This window comes from Olea europaea, unplaced genomic scaffold (assembly GCF_002742605.1).
Source record: "Olea europaea var. sylvestris unplaced genomic scaffold, O_europaea_v1 scaffold775, whole genome shotgun sequence".
Taxonomy (NCBI): domain Eukaryota; kingdom Viridiplantae; phylum Streptophyta; class Magnoliopsida; order Lamiales; family Oleaceae; genus Olea; species Olea europaea.
Genome location: NW_019266170.1, coordinates 337,407 through 350,226, shown reverse-complemented (window position 1 = coordinate 350,226; position 12,820 = coordinate 337,407). Strand labels below are relative to the sequence as shown.

General features: G+C 37.6%; 1 protein-coding gene across 2 annotated transcripts; it reads right to left on the bottom strand.

The window, feature by feature from the left end:
• Nucleotides 1-3,807: 3,807 nt before the first annotated feature.
• Nucleotides 3,808-11,379, bottom strand: LOC111391340 (pleiotropic drug resistance protein 2-like). Of its 2 annotated transcripts, none has more exons than XM_023016539.1 (20): nt 10,757-11,379; nt 10,550-10,670; nt 10,367-10,455; nt 10,169-10,253; nt 9,590-9,880; nt 9,413-9,503; nt 8,414-9,314; nt 8,172-8,332; nt 7,799-7,902; nt 7,556-7,712; nt 7,376-7,456; nt 7,037-7,173; nt 6,409-6,741; nt 6,026-6,316; nt 5,847-5,930; nt 5,550-5,683; nt 5,147-5,374; nt 4,830-5,001; nt 4,466-4,720; nt 3,808-4,361 (listed from the first exon to the last, which is right to left on the bottom strand). In XM_023016539.1, exons 1-20 carry the CDS (start codon nt 11,122-11,124, stop codon nt 4,089-4,091), a joined length of 4,356 nt encoding a protein of 1,451 aa, XP_022872307.1. In that variant the 5' UTR covers nt 11,125-11,379; the 3' UTR covers nt 3,808-4,088. The 2 variants fall into 2 exon arrangements, with proteins under 2 accessions (XP_022872307.1, XP_022872306.1); XM_023016538.1 differs by lacking the exon at nt 7,037-7,173 and adding an exon at nt 6,829-6,965 and having other exon boundaries at nt 4,089-4,361.
• Nucleotides 11,380-12,820: the final 1,441 nt, after the last annotated feature.

Below are 12,820 nucleotides of genomic sequence, written 5' to 3'. Positions count from 1 at the left end.
TGAAGCAGTCCCATAGAGCATGGTTTGGAAGATTAATAACACAGTCAGCATCTTTCTTTTCTTTACTACGAATCTAGATTGGCCCCTGCACCAATTTGATGTAAAAAAATGCTTTTCTGCTTGGAGAACTACAGGAAGAAGTATATATGGAGTTGTCCCCTGGATGTAATATACAAACTAAAGCTTGCAGACCAGTATGTAAACTAAAAAAAGCCTTATATGGCTTGAAGCAGTCCCATAGAGCATGGTTTGGAAGATTAACAGGAGCTATGAAGGCTTTTGGATACAAACAAAGCAATTCTGATCATACTTTATTCTTGAAACATAATAAAAGGAAGGCCACTGCTCTAATCGTGTATGTTGATGATATGATAATAACAGGAAATAACTCAGAGGAAAAGAAAGCACTACAGAGCTACCTTTCTCGTGAGTTTGAAATGAAAGATCTCGGTCAACTGAAATATTTTCTTGGGATTGCAGTGTCCAAATTAAAGAAAGGTATTTTCCTAACCCAACAAAAATATACCTTAGATTTGTTGAAGGAAACCGGTATGACAACATGCAGCCCAATTTACACGCCTATGGAAGAGAATTTGAAACTAGGAATATATCCAAATCAAATTCCTACCAATAAGGAACGCTATCAGAGATTAGTTGGGAGGTTAATGTATCTATCACATACCCGTCCTGACTTGGCTTACTCATTAAGTGTTGTCAGTCAATTTATGTACTCTCCAAGTGAAGAGCATATGAATGCAGTAATTCGTATCTTGCGCTACTTGAAGTCATCTCCTGGGAAGGGTATTATGTTTACCAAAGGAGGTAACTTGGATATTGAAGGATACAACGATGCAGACTGGGCCGGGTCAATTGAAAAAAGACACTCTACATCTGGGTATTTCACATTCGTAGGTGGAAACCTAGTTACTTAGCGTAGCAAGAAACAAAATGTTGTTGCCTTATCTAGTGCAGAGTCCGAATACAGAGGAATGGCAAAAGCAATATGTGAGTTACTGTGGATAAGAAACTAGATGCAAGATTTATGTATTGAGCAAATTCGCCCTATGAAGTTATACTATGATAACAAGGCAGCATGATATATTGCTCACAATTCGGTCCAACATGATCGAACCAAACATGTTGAAGTTGATCGACACTTTATCAAGGAAAAACTAGAGGCAAAGATTATTGAAGTGCCCCATGTCCGATCACAAGATCAGCTTGCAGATGTTCTTACTAAAGCATTACCAAGCCAAGCATTTAATAATATTCTAGACAAGTTGGGCATATGTGATATCTATGCACCAACTTAAGGGGGAGTGTTGAGAATTAACGAAATTGTCTCCAAGCCTTGATTATATTTTTCCATTCTTAGACTTGATTGTATTTTCCATTCCTGGTTGTATATATCACACTAGGATTAATTTATTTAGTTTCCAAATATAGGTTATTTTTCCTTCTATAAAGATTTTGTACAATGGCTATATTATGCCATCTCTCAATGTAAGAAATTAACCTTTTCCTGCACCGTATCTCAGCCCTATTTTTCATTGCTTACGATTCAATTTCTTAGTGTGCTTTCTCATTCTCTACTTAATGAAATTTTATTTTTCCTGTAGACATGGGATTTGGGAACCTGAGTAAGGTCTGGATTAGGAAACTTGCAAATCAGAATGCAATGTTGGCAAAGTTCAATGGCACACTTTCTGGGTTACAAGAGGCAGAGAGATTGCACAAAAAATATCTCTAAGGCTAAGCATGGAAGGATTGAAATCCTGCAATTTTTGTCTAGTGAGAAAGGAAATTGTAGTGAAGAAACACCAACAGTGCCGACAAAGGAGAAAGAGAAGTTCTTGTACTGTAACCTCGAACTTTTAGAGGGCCTCAATAAACTCAGACTTTAACACTAAGAAACAATGTCTGGTGAGGAGCAAAAGGGAGATTCAGTGCATTAACTCATAGGATTAAATGTTGATCTACAAATGGTTAGTTTTTTAGTTTTTTTTGCTTTTGTCCAGTCACTTGCAGTAAAATTCTTGTTCTTGATAAAGTTATTAATTGGCACAATTACTATATTGTCTTTTAACTTATATAAGAAGCATCATTTACAAGAATCCAATGCCCCAAGACAAATGTGATTCATGAAAATGTAGTTAAACTTTATCATAGTATACTCTCAAGACTAGGGCGGAGCCAGGATTTTAGTTCGGCGTGGGCAAAAAATTTTCGACACCGAATGCCGAGGTTCTGGTCATGGATTTAATGATAAACAAGAAATGGAATCTGGCTTCGGCCGGTTGGCGCCTTGGTGGAGCTGAGGAGTGAGGATGTAGTTAGAGTGTCAAGATGAGAGCGAGATGTACAAATTACAATAATGGACTGTTGGAGAGGGAAAGGGAGCGACAGTTGGATTGTGGTCCGTGACGACTGTCAGATTACAAGGATTTTTTTACTGGGAGTTGACTTTTGTTGACCACCGAGCTCCAGTCTCATGGAATTGTCATTCGCAGGCCCTACCCCAACAAGTGTGAGCTCGGTCACAAAAGCTCAGCTCGGGTTTTCGCCCCCGTCATCTCAAGAAGACATCATGATTACTTCCTGTTACCTCATCCTCTCAATTATATACACTTGTAAAAGATGATGTCATCACCTCCCAAAACCACCAATCTGAGGCCTCAAGCCTTCGAATCATTTGCAGGTCATCATTGTCTGAGGAAAATATTGACACGTGACCATCGTCCTGATCAACCAATCACAAGAGAAATTCTCGACCCGACTTTCGAGCTTGGTCCTATTCTCGATTTGATTGATTTGATGTAATTTCGACTGTAATTATGTATAAATAGTAGAGAAACGATTTTGTAGGGGGGCCTTTATACAAGTATACCATACAATTAAGCCTTCTCAAGATCACCATAGTATGAGATAGATCGCCCTTTTTCTTAAAGTTGGCTCAAGATTAACTCTTGCAAATTTTGATGTCAACAACTTTAATGCTGTATCTGGTAATAATATACAATGTACTAACGTTAAAGTTAGTAATTTTATATCAAACTATACATGGCAATGTGGCTTGTGTAATTTCTAATACAATGAGGTGTCTGCAGGTGTAGAATATTGATACTTATTGTTGATAAGTTGGGCTAGACTAGATTAGACTTGTCGAGTCTCATCCAGTATTCTTCAGTTTGCTAAGTCGAAGACCAATATATAATGTCTTTAACTTGATACATATTTGATGTGCAGAAATCTTACGTAGGACATATCCATAAGGCATCAATCTTATATGCAAATGCAGACTCCGATTCACTTCCTACATGGCCTAGGTTTGTTTTCTTAGGAGGAGCAATGAATTGTTTCGTCTTTAGCTCAATCTCCCATCTCTTCGCCTGCCACTCCCAACATTTCAGCTTGTTCTTTTGGAGCCTCAATTATGCTGGAATATCTCTCATGATCGCCTGCTCATTCTTCGCGCCAATATACTATACGTTCTCAAATCACCCACATTGGCGCCTAGTGTTCCTAAGCTAAATCACATTAGTAGGAATTCTTGTTGTTATCACCCTCCTTGCACCGGCTCTCTCCAGTGGTCGTTTCAGGGGTTTCAGGGCAGCCCTCTTTCTTTCCATGGGGTTTTCTGGTGTGATTCCAGCTGCTCATGCACTAATCCTTCACTGGGATCACCCACAAATACTTGTTGCCCAAAAGTCTAGATGCCCATACTGGACGTAATGCAGCTTCTCCCTTGCGCAAGACTCAAGTCTAGATGAAGTTCTGATCGTGTATCGAATATGTGAAGAAAAAGTCTTTATAATCAAATTTTCAGAAGTATTTTATTTCCTTGTATGATACAAAGCATTCTACAATTCACTGAGATAAAAAGAATAATTATACACTGATTGAATAAGAAATCAAACCAGACAAAACTACAGTTGTACCAAGAGCAATTCAAAGAACAAATGGAGAAGTAAACAGTTATTTCTCCAATATGCTGAGCTACACCTACAACACAGCCGATATACACTTTAACTATATGGTATAAATCTAAATATCTTAAAAAAATCGTCCCCCAAAAAATTTGGATTTCTCTATCTCCTTTGGAAGTTAAGAAACTTGATGCCATAGGCAAACACAAAGAAGAAGAGGAGCACCCAACCAACATGGGCAAAAACAACTGGTATAAGGAAGTCATGGTCATAACCCAGGTAATCTTTGAGGAAATCATTAATCCTTACTCTACCAGTGTTGCCAGTGAGTTCAAGTTCGCCCGTCTGATCACCTATCTGAGATGCAAAAATACCATAGATTGTCCAGGCAACAGGTGAAGCCCAGTAGTACCACCTCCACCAGATTGGGATAAGCTGCAAGAATTTGTGCACCAGGTTAGTTGTAAATTATTGAAATAGCGAGTATAGTTGTTATATTTTGAAAGCTTGTTTTGTGTGGCGGAAATAGGAATACGTACTGGACGGGGAATGAGGAAACCAGAGAACAAGTTCCAGAAACTGAGGAAGAAGGACATAACAATGGCAGCGATTTGGAAGCCCGGTGTCAATGCAACAACCATCATACCGTACATTGAGAAGTAGGTAAAGCACATGAATATGAAGTAGTAGAAATAGAAGAACTTTTCTCCAGTCCAGTGGAATCCAATCATGGAGTACAGAAGTAGAGAGTAAGCAAAGGTCTGAATTGCAACATAGATAGTCTCTATAGCCACCTATAAACAATGAAAATGAATATAATTAGAATTGCTGGTTAAGTGATAAGACTGCTTCTTATGCACAAATTAACTTTAAAAACCTGAACTGAAAATTTCCATTTCATACCTGAGCAAATGCATAGGGCAACTCTGAGTACATTCCTGCGGCTCTTTCACGGTAGAAAACTGTTCTCTCAATTGCTACAACAGATTGAACTGCAGAAGCATTGGTGGCTCCCAAGAAAAGGACAGCGGCATAAATAGCTCCCAACAGATTGAGCAAGTCTTGTTGTCTATTTCTGTTGGCAGAACACGTAAATTTATAGTCGAGCTTTTTGTTAGGTAATGTCATTTATGATTATAACAACAGTTCAAAGATATTCAGACTGGTTGCTTTCTTTAGAATTAAATGACTAAGCAAGAACAAGGAAATGTTGGACTTACATTTGATCTCCCTTTTGCCAAAAGATAACGCCGAATAGAATTCCTATGACAACTGTTGTGAAAAACCTAATTGCATTGTACTGTGAGTTCCTCCAGTATGACCAATGTTGTTTCCAGAAGCAAGCCTTGCACTGAATTAAGAAGGATTGGGAGTATTGTGTAGGGAAGTAGAGATCTTTCGAGCCTGGTGCCGGAGTGTTAAGTTCCTTTATTAACTCCTGGTTCCTCCTGAAATTGGAAAATTAAGAAAATGATCAACAACCTCAATCCGAGACTTCTAGGCTAGTGACTTGTTTGGTAAGGTGGATTGTAAAATACTGGACAATAATAAGGGAAAAACAATACTGTTTAGCTATGTCTAATACTGTATATTTGTAAGGGTACAGTGTCATCTGTCATTCACCTGTAAAGATCTGAGTTGGCATAAATTTCTGCAAAATCAACGTCGAGTTGAGCCTCAGCAGCACTAGAGCTGACGTCTAACATCCAAGTTGCTGGATTGTAACCCTCTTTGATCTTGGGAACTCCTGGTACAGCCTGAATGATTAAATAGAAGAACCATATATCAGCCTATTGGTCAAATGACTTGAAAAGAGGAATTTTTATACTATCTCAAGGATGATAAAACTTTTATTAGCTTGCGAATGAGTTTTACTTAATAGAACAGAAAAAAAAACTCGCACAAGAGAGAGAACCTGACCTCGAAATATTCGACAAGCTTATGGGATTGGCGACCAAGAGGTCCAGCATAAATCACTTGTCCTCCTCTCTTCATCAACAGTAGCTACAAAGAGAAATCAATGTACACGTGTCAAACAAAATGCAGCTACACATGGGTTGAAGATTTAATTATTGAGGCATTTACAAGTGAAACTATACCTCGTCAAAAGCTTCAAATATGTCGATGCTAGGCTGGTGAATCGTGCAGACCACTGTTCGGCCTGTATCCACCGTGTTTCTCACTGTACGCATGACAATTGCAGCAGCTCTAGCATCAAGTCCGGAGGTGGGCTCATCCATAAAGATAATGGAAGGATTGGCAACTAATTCTACAGCAATAGTGAGCCTCTTTCTCTGTTCAGTTGAAAGACCATCCACTCCTGGAAGTCCAACAAGAGCATTCCTCAAGGGATTAAGCTCAACTAAGTCCATTACCTCCTCAACAAACATCTGAAATGAGAAGAACTGTCAGAAAACAATGCTTATGTATGATTTCTATGATATACCATATGTTTCTCGGACAAGGTTTTACAGTTACATGCCTTTCGTGTTTCTGTCTTCACATCAGCAGCAAGGCGTAGCCAGGCAGAGTAAAGAAGTGACTCGTATACAGTAACATAAGGTGAATGGATATCGTTCTGTTCACAGTAACCACTGACTCGTGCAAATGTTTCTTGGATCTTCGGGAAACCCGAAATACTTATGCTTCCTTCAATATACCCTCCAGTCTTTCTACCGGCCAAGACATCCATCAAGGTGGTCTTTCCAGCTCCACTCACACCAACCAAAGCTGTCAGAACGCCTGGCCTGAATGCACCACAAACATCGCGTAACAGTTGCAGTCTCTCATCGGTAACCCCTTGAGTCTTCATTTCCTGATATAAAACAATTTTACAAGTTAGAAAATTTGTAATGGATGGAGCATATACACTATGGATAAAGATTTGGAATGAGAGACTCACGGCAGGCATATCAACGTAGTAATTAACATGGTTGAATGCAAGTGAGAGGGGCTCGAAAGGCAGAACCATCCCTTTTCTTGTTTCATTGTTTTCCGTTCCAGCATTTCTGCTGGGATTCCTCACACCCATTTGAACACCTGTAGTTATCGTTATATATCAGATGAATGAAGGTCACACTATGGATAAAGATTTGGAATGAGAGACTCACGGCAGGCATATCAACGTAGTAATTAACATGGTTGAATGCAAGTGAGAGGGGCTCGAAAGGCAGAACCATCCCTTTTCTTGTTTCATTATTTTCCGTTCCAGCATTTCTGCTGGGATTCCTCACACCCATTTGAACACCTGTAGTTATCGTTATATATCAGATGAATGAAGGTATAATGAAATTACTCCTTTGATGTCTCCAAGAAACAGCCCTAAGGATGTTATATTGTTTTGGTTAAGAATTTTAATTTTTCATGATCAAGCAATTATGTCATACTACCTTCCACAAGGTCAGAAAAAGACTACTCTGATAGAACCAACAGTTTAAGAAACCATATACCTTCAACACTTGATGTCAATTGTCTTTTATTATTCTTTCCTTCTCCATCCTCTCTTATGACAGCTTTATTATCCCCCAGAGCTGAGATTGAGTTCAAAAGGACACAGTTAAGAGAGGGACTTTTTATAACTTATACTGCAGCATAAAATTCATAAAAGCTAGTACGAATGTTTTACTCACGATTTAAGAATGTCAATGCAGCGGTGAAGAGAACATTGAACAGAAGAGAGAATCCGAAAAGAGCAAAAATGCAAATCCAGTACCAAGACTCTGTTGTAAATAAACCTCTGTCTCGAAGAAGAGTCTTTCCAACTGTGTTTTCACGTCCTTCGGTGGGCTGTATAAGGTAAGTATAAAAACCAACGTTAATAGTATATTTTTGCTTATAAACTGGAATGTGGAGATGAGTATAAGAAATCTTACTGTGCTCCATCTCTCAGAAAGAAACTCGTTGATGGCAATGGCATTTTGTCCATACATCATAGGAGAAACGTAGTATCCCCAGATCATCCAATCTTGAATATCATCTGTGAAATGCAAAATGATGAAGTTTTTGCGACCGAAGTATAAAACGAAATAATTCGTCACTGAATAAAACTATGTAGATCATGTCTGGTTAAGCCTAAAATAGGTAAAAGTACTTGTTTTGGAAGTAAGTGAAGACTTACTATCACAAAAGTAAACTTCTAAACTTAAAAAATCGCCCTAAAATGTAACTTCAAAAAATCTCAAAACATGTTTTGCAAAAAAAATCTACTTAAACTTAACGTAGTGAATAAAATAATGGAGTATGGACCTTTTGCTACGACGAAGCCTCCAAGAACGAACACCATCAGCAACGTGAAAGTTCCTAGTGTGTTTGCCACCACTTGAGTTCTACCAAGTGCTGCAATGAAACGGAACAAAGAAAGCGCCATCTGATGTACCCCAATAAATGCCAACAATTGTTTGAAAAACCTGCACAAATATATAGATAATCCATCAATAAAAGAGAATCATGATAAAGAATTCATAAAACTTGGTGGTTTTCGAACTTACCTTGCAGGAGCAGGTGCAAAGCCAATGGTGTAATACGTAAAAACGATCCATAATGTAGATTCCATCACAGAAATGGGAATACGAAGGACCCAAATCGGCAAGGCAAAAGCCCAAGCAGGATAGAACAAGCAATCCCTCTGTTTAAAAAACACAGGAAGCCTGAAAACTGTCATTGCCAACTCTTGCATTCCGTTGAACATCACATTGATGAGACTGAAGAACAATGCACCCCAAAATTTAGCAGAAGTGTCTATTTGACCAGCTTTCATTTCAGTTCTCAAGAAAACTGTCAATGCAATTGTTGCCATTATTGTTATCTGTGTAGTCTTGAAAATGTACACGAACGAAGCTCGTTTCATCAGGAGCCATTCCCTCGCGAAGCATGCCCTGAAGAGTTCCCAATTTGAGATACCATATTTCTCTTTCACCAAGGCAGCTGGATGGGTTCTCGACTTGTCATATGGAATTCTAAGTTCTTGCACTATTTCTTGCCCAATGTGAAAAGAATTGAAAGCCTCTGCAAATTCAGGAACAGATACGTATCGATAAGGTTGGTTCCTTTTGCACCAATACTGTTCTTGATCCTTCTTTGAAGTCACTTCTTGTAGAAAGTCTGCAACTCCCTTCCTTTCTGGACATCTAAATCCCATGTATTCGAAAAATTCAAGAATCTCTTCACGCGGACCCTGATAAACAATCTGACCATCTGAAAGTAGGATAACATCATCAAATAGTTCAAAAGTCTCTGGAGCCGGCTGTAAGAGAGAGATTATCATAGTTATATCATTAATATGAACCATCTGTCTCATAAACTTCACAATTTGGAAAGTTGTGGAACTATCCAGCCCTGTCGAAATCTCATCCATGAAAAATGCTTTTGCTGGTCCTACCAACATTTCCCCTGTATCCAATAGAACCTTAAGATTGTTAACATTTCAAAGAAAACATAAAACTGTATTGTTCTAAATACATGTCAAGAATCATTGTGGAACCACATACCGGTAGTGACACGCTTCTTTTGTCCACCTGAAATTCCCCTTCTCATATCATCTCCCACCATAATATCAGCACAAATATCCAGTCCAAGAATCTGTTATAAAATCTTGATATGTTAGGCTTGCCCAAGAAGGCTTAAAGATAAATATTTCCTTGTAGATAGCTATTAACCATACGGACCTTGAGCACATAATCCGTGATCAGACTAGTTTCCTGTCCAGCCATAGCTGTGGCTTTCATAAACGCATCAATCTCAGGATCAGGTTTAATACCTGCTTCTTTCTCTCGTCTTGACAGTTCTAGCAGCATTTCATATCTGGTTCCGACTCCCAGACATCTACCAGAGAAATCTAATGTCTCACGAACTGTCATTTCACCGTAGTGAAGATCGTGCTGGCTAATATAAGCACAGGTTCTTTGCGGAACAAATTCGTTAAATTCATGGCCACAATAGGTAATTTTCCCGGTCACCTGTTCACAAACTCAAGATCAGTTATAAAATGAAACAAAGCAAAAACAAAATCATCTTTGAATTTCCATAGATGTACGAAAATGAAACTATACAAGAAGCTAAAAGTATTTTCCATCTTTCAAGTTTCTCTTTGCTTTGGCCATATTTAGCTGTAAATGTTACTGTATATCTGAATGGAAATTACTCGAAGTATTAAGAAAGGGAAAAAACTTAAAATCTCGTTCATTGCATTATCGAGTCCTCTCTAATATAGCATTCAAATAAAAATGGTAACGTAAGTATCCTACCTTCATATCATCATCAGGTTTTCCTGCTAGTGCTTTTAGCAATGTTGTTTTGCCTGAGCCTGGTGGCCCAAGAAGCAAAGTCATCCTGCAAACAGATCGCCAATAAATTTATGTAGAAGGGTATAAATAAGGATATTTCATGATGTATATCTCCTACAATCTTGATTAAACCAGATCTACAGGATTTTAAATGTATACCTTGATGGTTTTATAATTCCACTCACATCCTTAAGTATTTGAACCACCCTCTTCTTTGATGGAGAAAGGCCAATCATCCCTAAAGCAGCCTAAAAATATAAATATAAAAATTGAGATCAATGAATAATTTCAGTTCAGACATTGAAAGTTCAAAGAAAGATCATATGCAAATTCAGATAATACCTCAAGAGTATTCAGGGTGGAGTTCAGCAGAGTAGGTAGTGCCCTTGTTCCAACATATGCATCTCCCTCTATAGATAAATTCTGAAATCTCACTTCAATTTTTGGAATTTCAATTCCCACCCTGTAAAAAAATCAACTTTCATAATCAGATCATGTTCAAATTTAAGCCAATCAAGTATCCAAATTGTATTGATCATCAAAATTCACCTATCAGTCCTATTTCTCAGCCTCTGAAGGAACTTCTCATTATCATCCTCAACAACTTTAAGAATGCTCTCCATTAGCTGCTTCTTATCCTGTGTACCAAGATTGGTGACATCAACCTCAGCATGTATTATCCTCCCATTGCTCATAACCTGCTGCAGCATCCCTTTTCGCATCCGGTCATAAGTCGGCAGCCGCTCGATGGCTGCCCACTTGAGCTCCGTCTCATCATCCACCTCTTGCCGCCGTGTACTGTTCCTTGTGAACACATCCGGCTGCCCTTGCCACATTTCCCTTATACTCTGTGACCTCCAGCTTCTCTTACTACTCGACGTCCGAGATAGATCATCTCCGGCCAATGCAGCCGCCATTTTTTAAGTCCCTTTCTTCTTTTCAGCAACAAATATATCAGAATCTAAATATACTAGTAAAAGTAGGAGTACTAAGAAGTATCTGAATTATGATAGTTGAAAAGAAATGAAAGAATGGATGTAACCAATGGCATCAATATTTAGTTGCATGCAGTTTCTCTATCAAAATTTGTTTTTTTTGGTGAAAATCAGGAACTGGGCAATCTCAAATATTTTCTTTCTTGGGAGAAAATTATCTACTTATATATCTATTGCTACATGTTTGGTATGGAGTGGGGTGGGTTGGGATAGAGGTTTGGTGTGTAATAACGTGTTGGTGGTCTTGATATATTAATTATGGTCAAAATTAGGCTACAAACAGAGGTTCCCGCAGAGGTTGAAAGATTCAGGAAGAGAAGGGATGAGGTTTGATCATGACCGTTAATGGCTGCTGAGTGTGTATCCTCTGGGATTAATCGAAAGGATTGATTCATTCTTCCTGTGGTCCTCCATCTTCTGTAAGTGTAACAATAACTTCTTCAACTTTCCGTTTGTGCACCCATGCCCCTGTCCTTTTAACACAATGGATGCAGATCTACCTGCAAATAAGCCCCATTTGGCCGAGAAAATCTTCGGTCTCCATTTGGCCCTCATTATTTGTGATTATAATTTTTAGAATAGTATTTTTTTTTAAAGAATATCGGGTTAAAAAGAAGAAAAAAAATTAGATTTATGTGTAATATTATTTTATTGAATAATATGTGAGACTAAACGAGGGCCAAATATCTCTTTAGACATTAAATTAAGTTCCTGTTTGGCTTCAATAAAAACTTAGATTAAAATTAAAGTCAAATCATAATTAATTTTAACTAGAGACTTCATAAGATTCATAACTTTTTAATTACACTTTCGATCAATTTTTACCAAAATCTTATTTGGTACAAAAACATTCCTTCAGACGGAAGGTTGGGAAAAGTAAGATTAGAAACCCCTCATGGAATTTACCCCAATTGAAAAGGATGATAATGACTAATAGCGCAACTAATTGGACAATGGCCTGTGCCCAAATTGGGTGTATTTTGTTGACCAGTTGACAGAAGCTTCTGACGTTGTTCACATGCTCTATTCAAAAATTAGTCAACTCGTTACTTTTTTTCTAATTACCGTTCACATCTTTATTTTTAGGGAGAAAAAAAAAGGAAAATGAGAAATACAAAGTTATTTATTTATTATTGTTATTATTTATTTTGACTTTTTGTAACGATGTTCCAGTTTATCGATAGAGTTGGAAATATTGATGTGGGACAAAGTAGTATTACAAAATACTGTAAAATGTAATGATCATACTTATCAAAGTTACATTTCAGATTGATTGAGGTTTTTTTTTTTTTTTTTATTTAAAAGATGTTTTGAATATTTTATTTTTTGGAAAATGTATTATAAAAAAGTGAGGAAAAGTTTTGAGTTTACGTACAAAATATTTTATTGTGTGAATGTGATTGAAAATAAATATGAGAATTATAGAATTTTATTTTAAAAGAAGACAAACATGAATTAAGTTACTGATTATTTTTTAAGGGTCATACTATGTATACACTTTCGGTGTACACAATTTTTTACATCCGCTCACTTGGAGGAGGGTGTAAGACTTTATGAACACCGAAAAGTGTAGTCCATTTTTTAATGTCACTCTTTAATCCCAAGTCCGAGTCCGAGT

Excerpts from the sequence above, each read along its gene's own strand:
- LOC111391340 (XM_023016539.1), bottom strand. The coding sequence starts at position 11,124 with ATGGCGGCTGCATTGGCCGGAGATGATCTATCTCGGACGTCGAGTAGT. Across the intron at positions 7,903-8,171 it reads AGGCTTCGTCGTAGCAAAAG|ATGATATTCAAGATTGGATG; the intron begins GTCCATACTCCA and ends TGCATTTCACAG. Across the intron at positions 4,721-4,829 it reads TGCCCTATGCATTTGCTCAG|GTGGCTATAGAGACTATCTA; the intron begins GTATGAAATGGA and ends CATTGTTTATAG.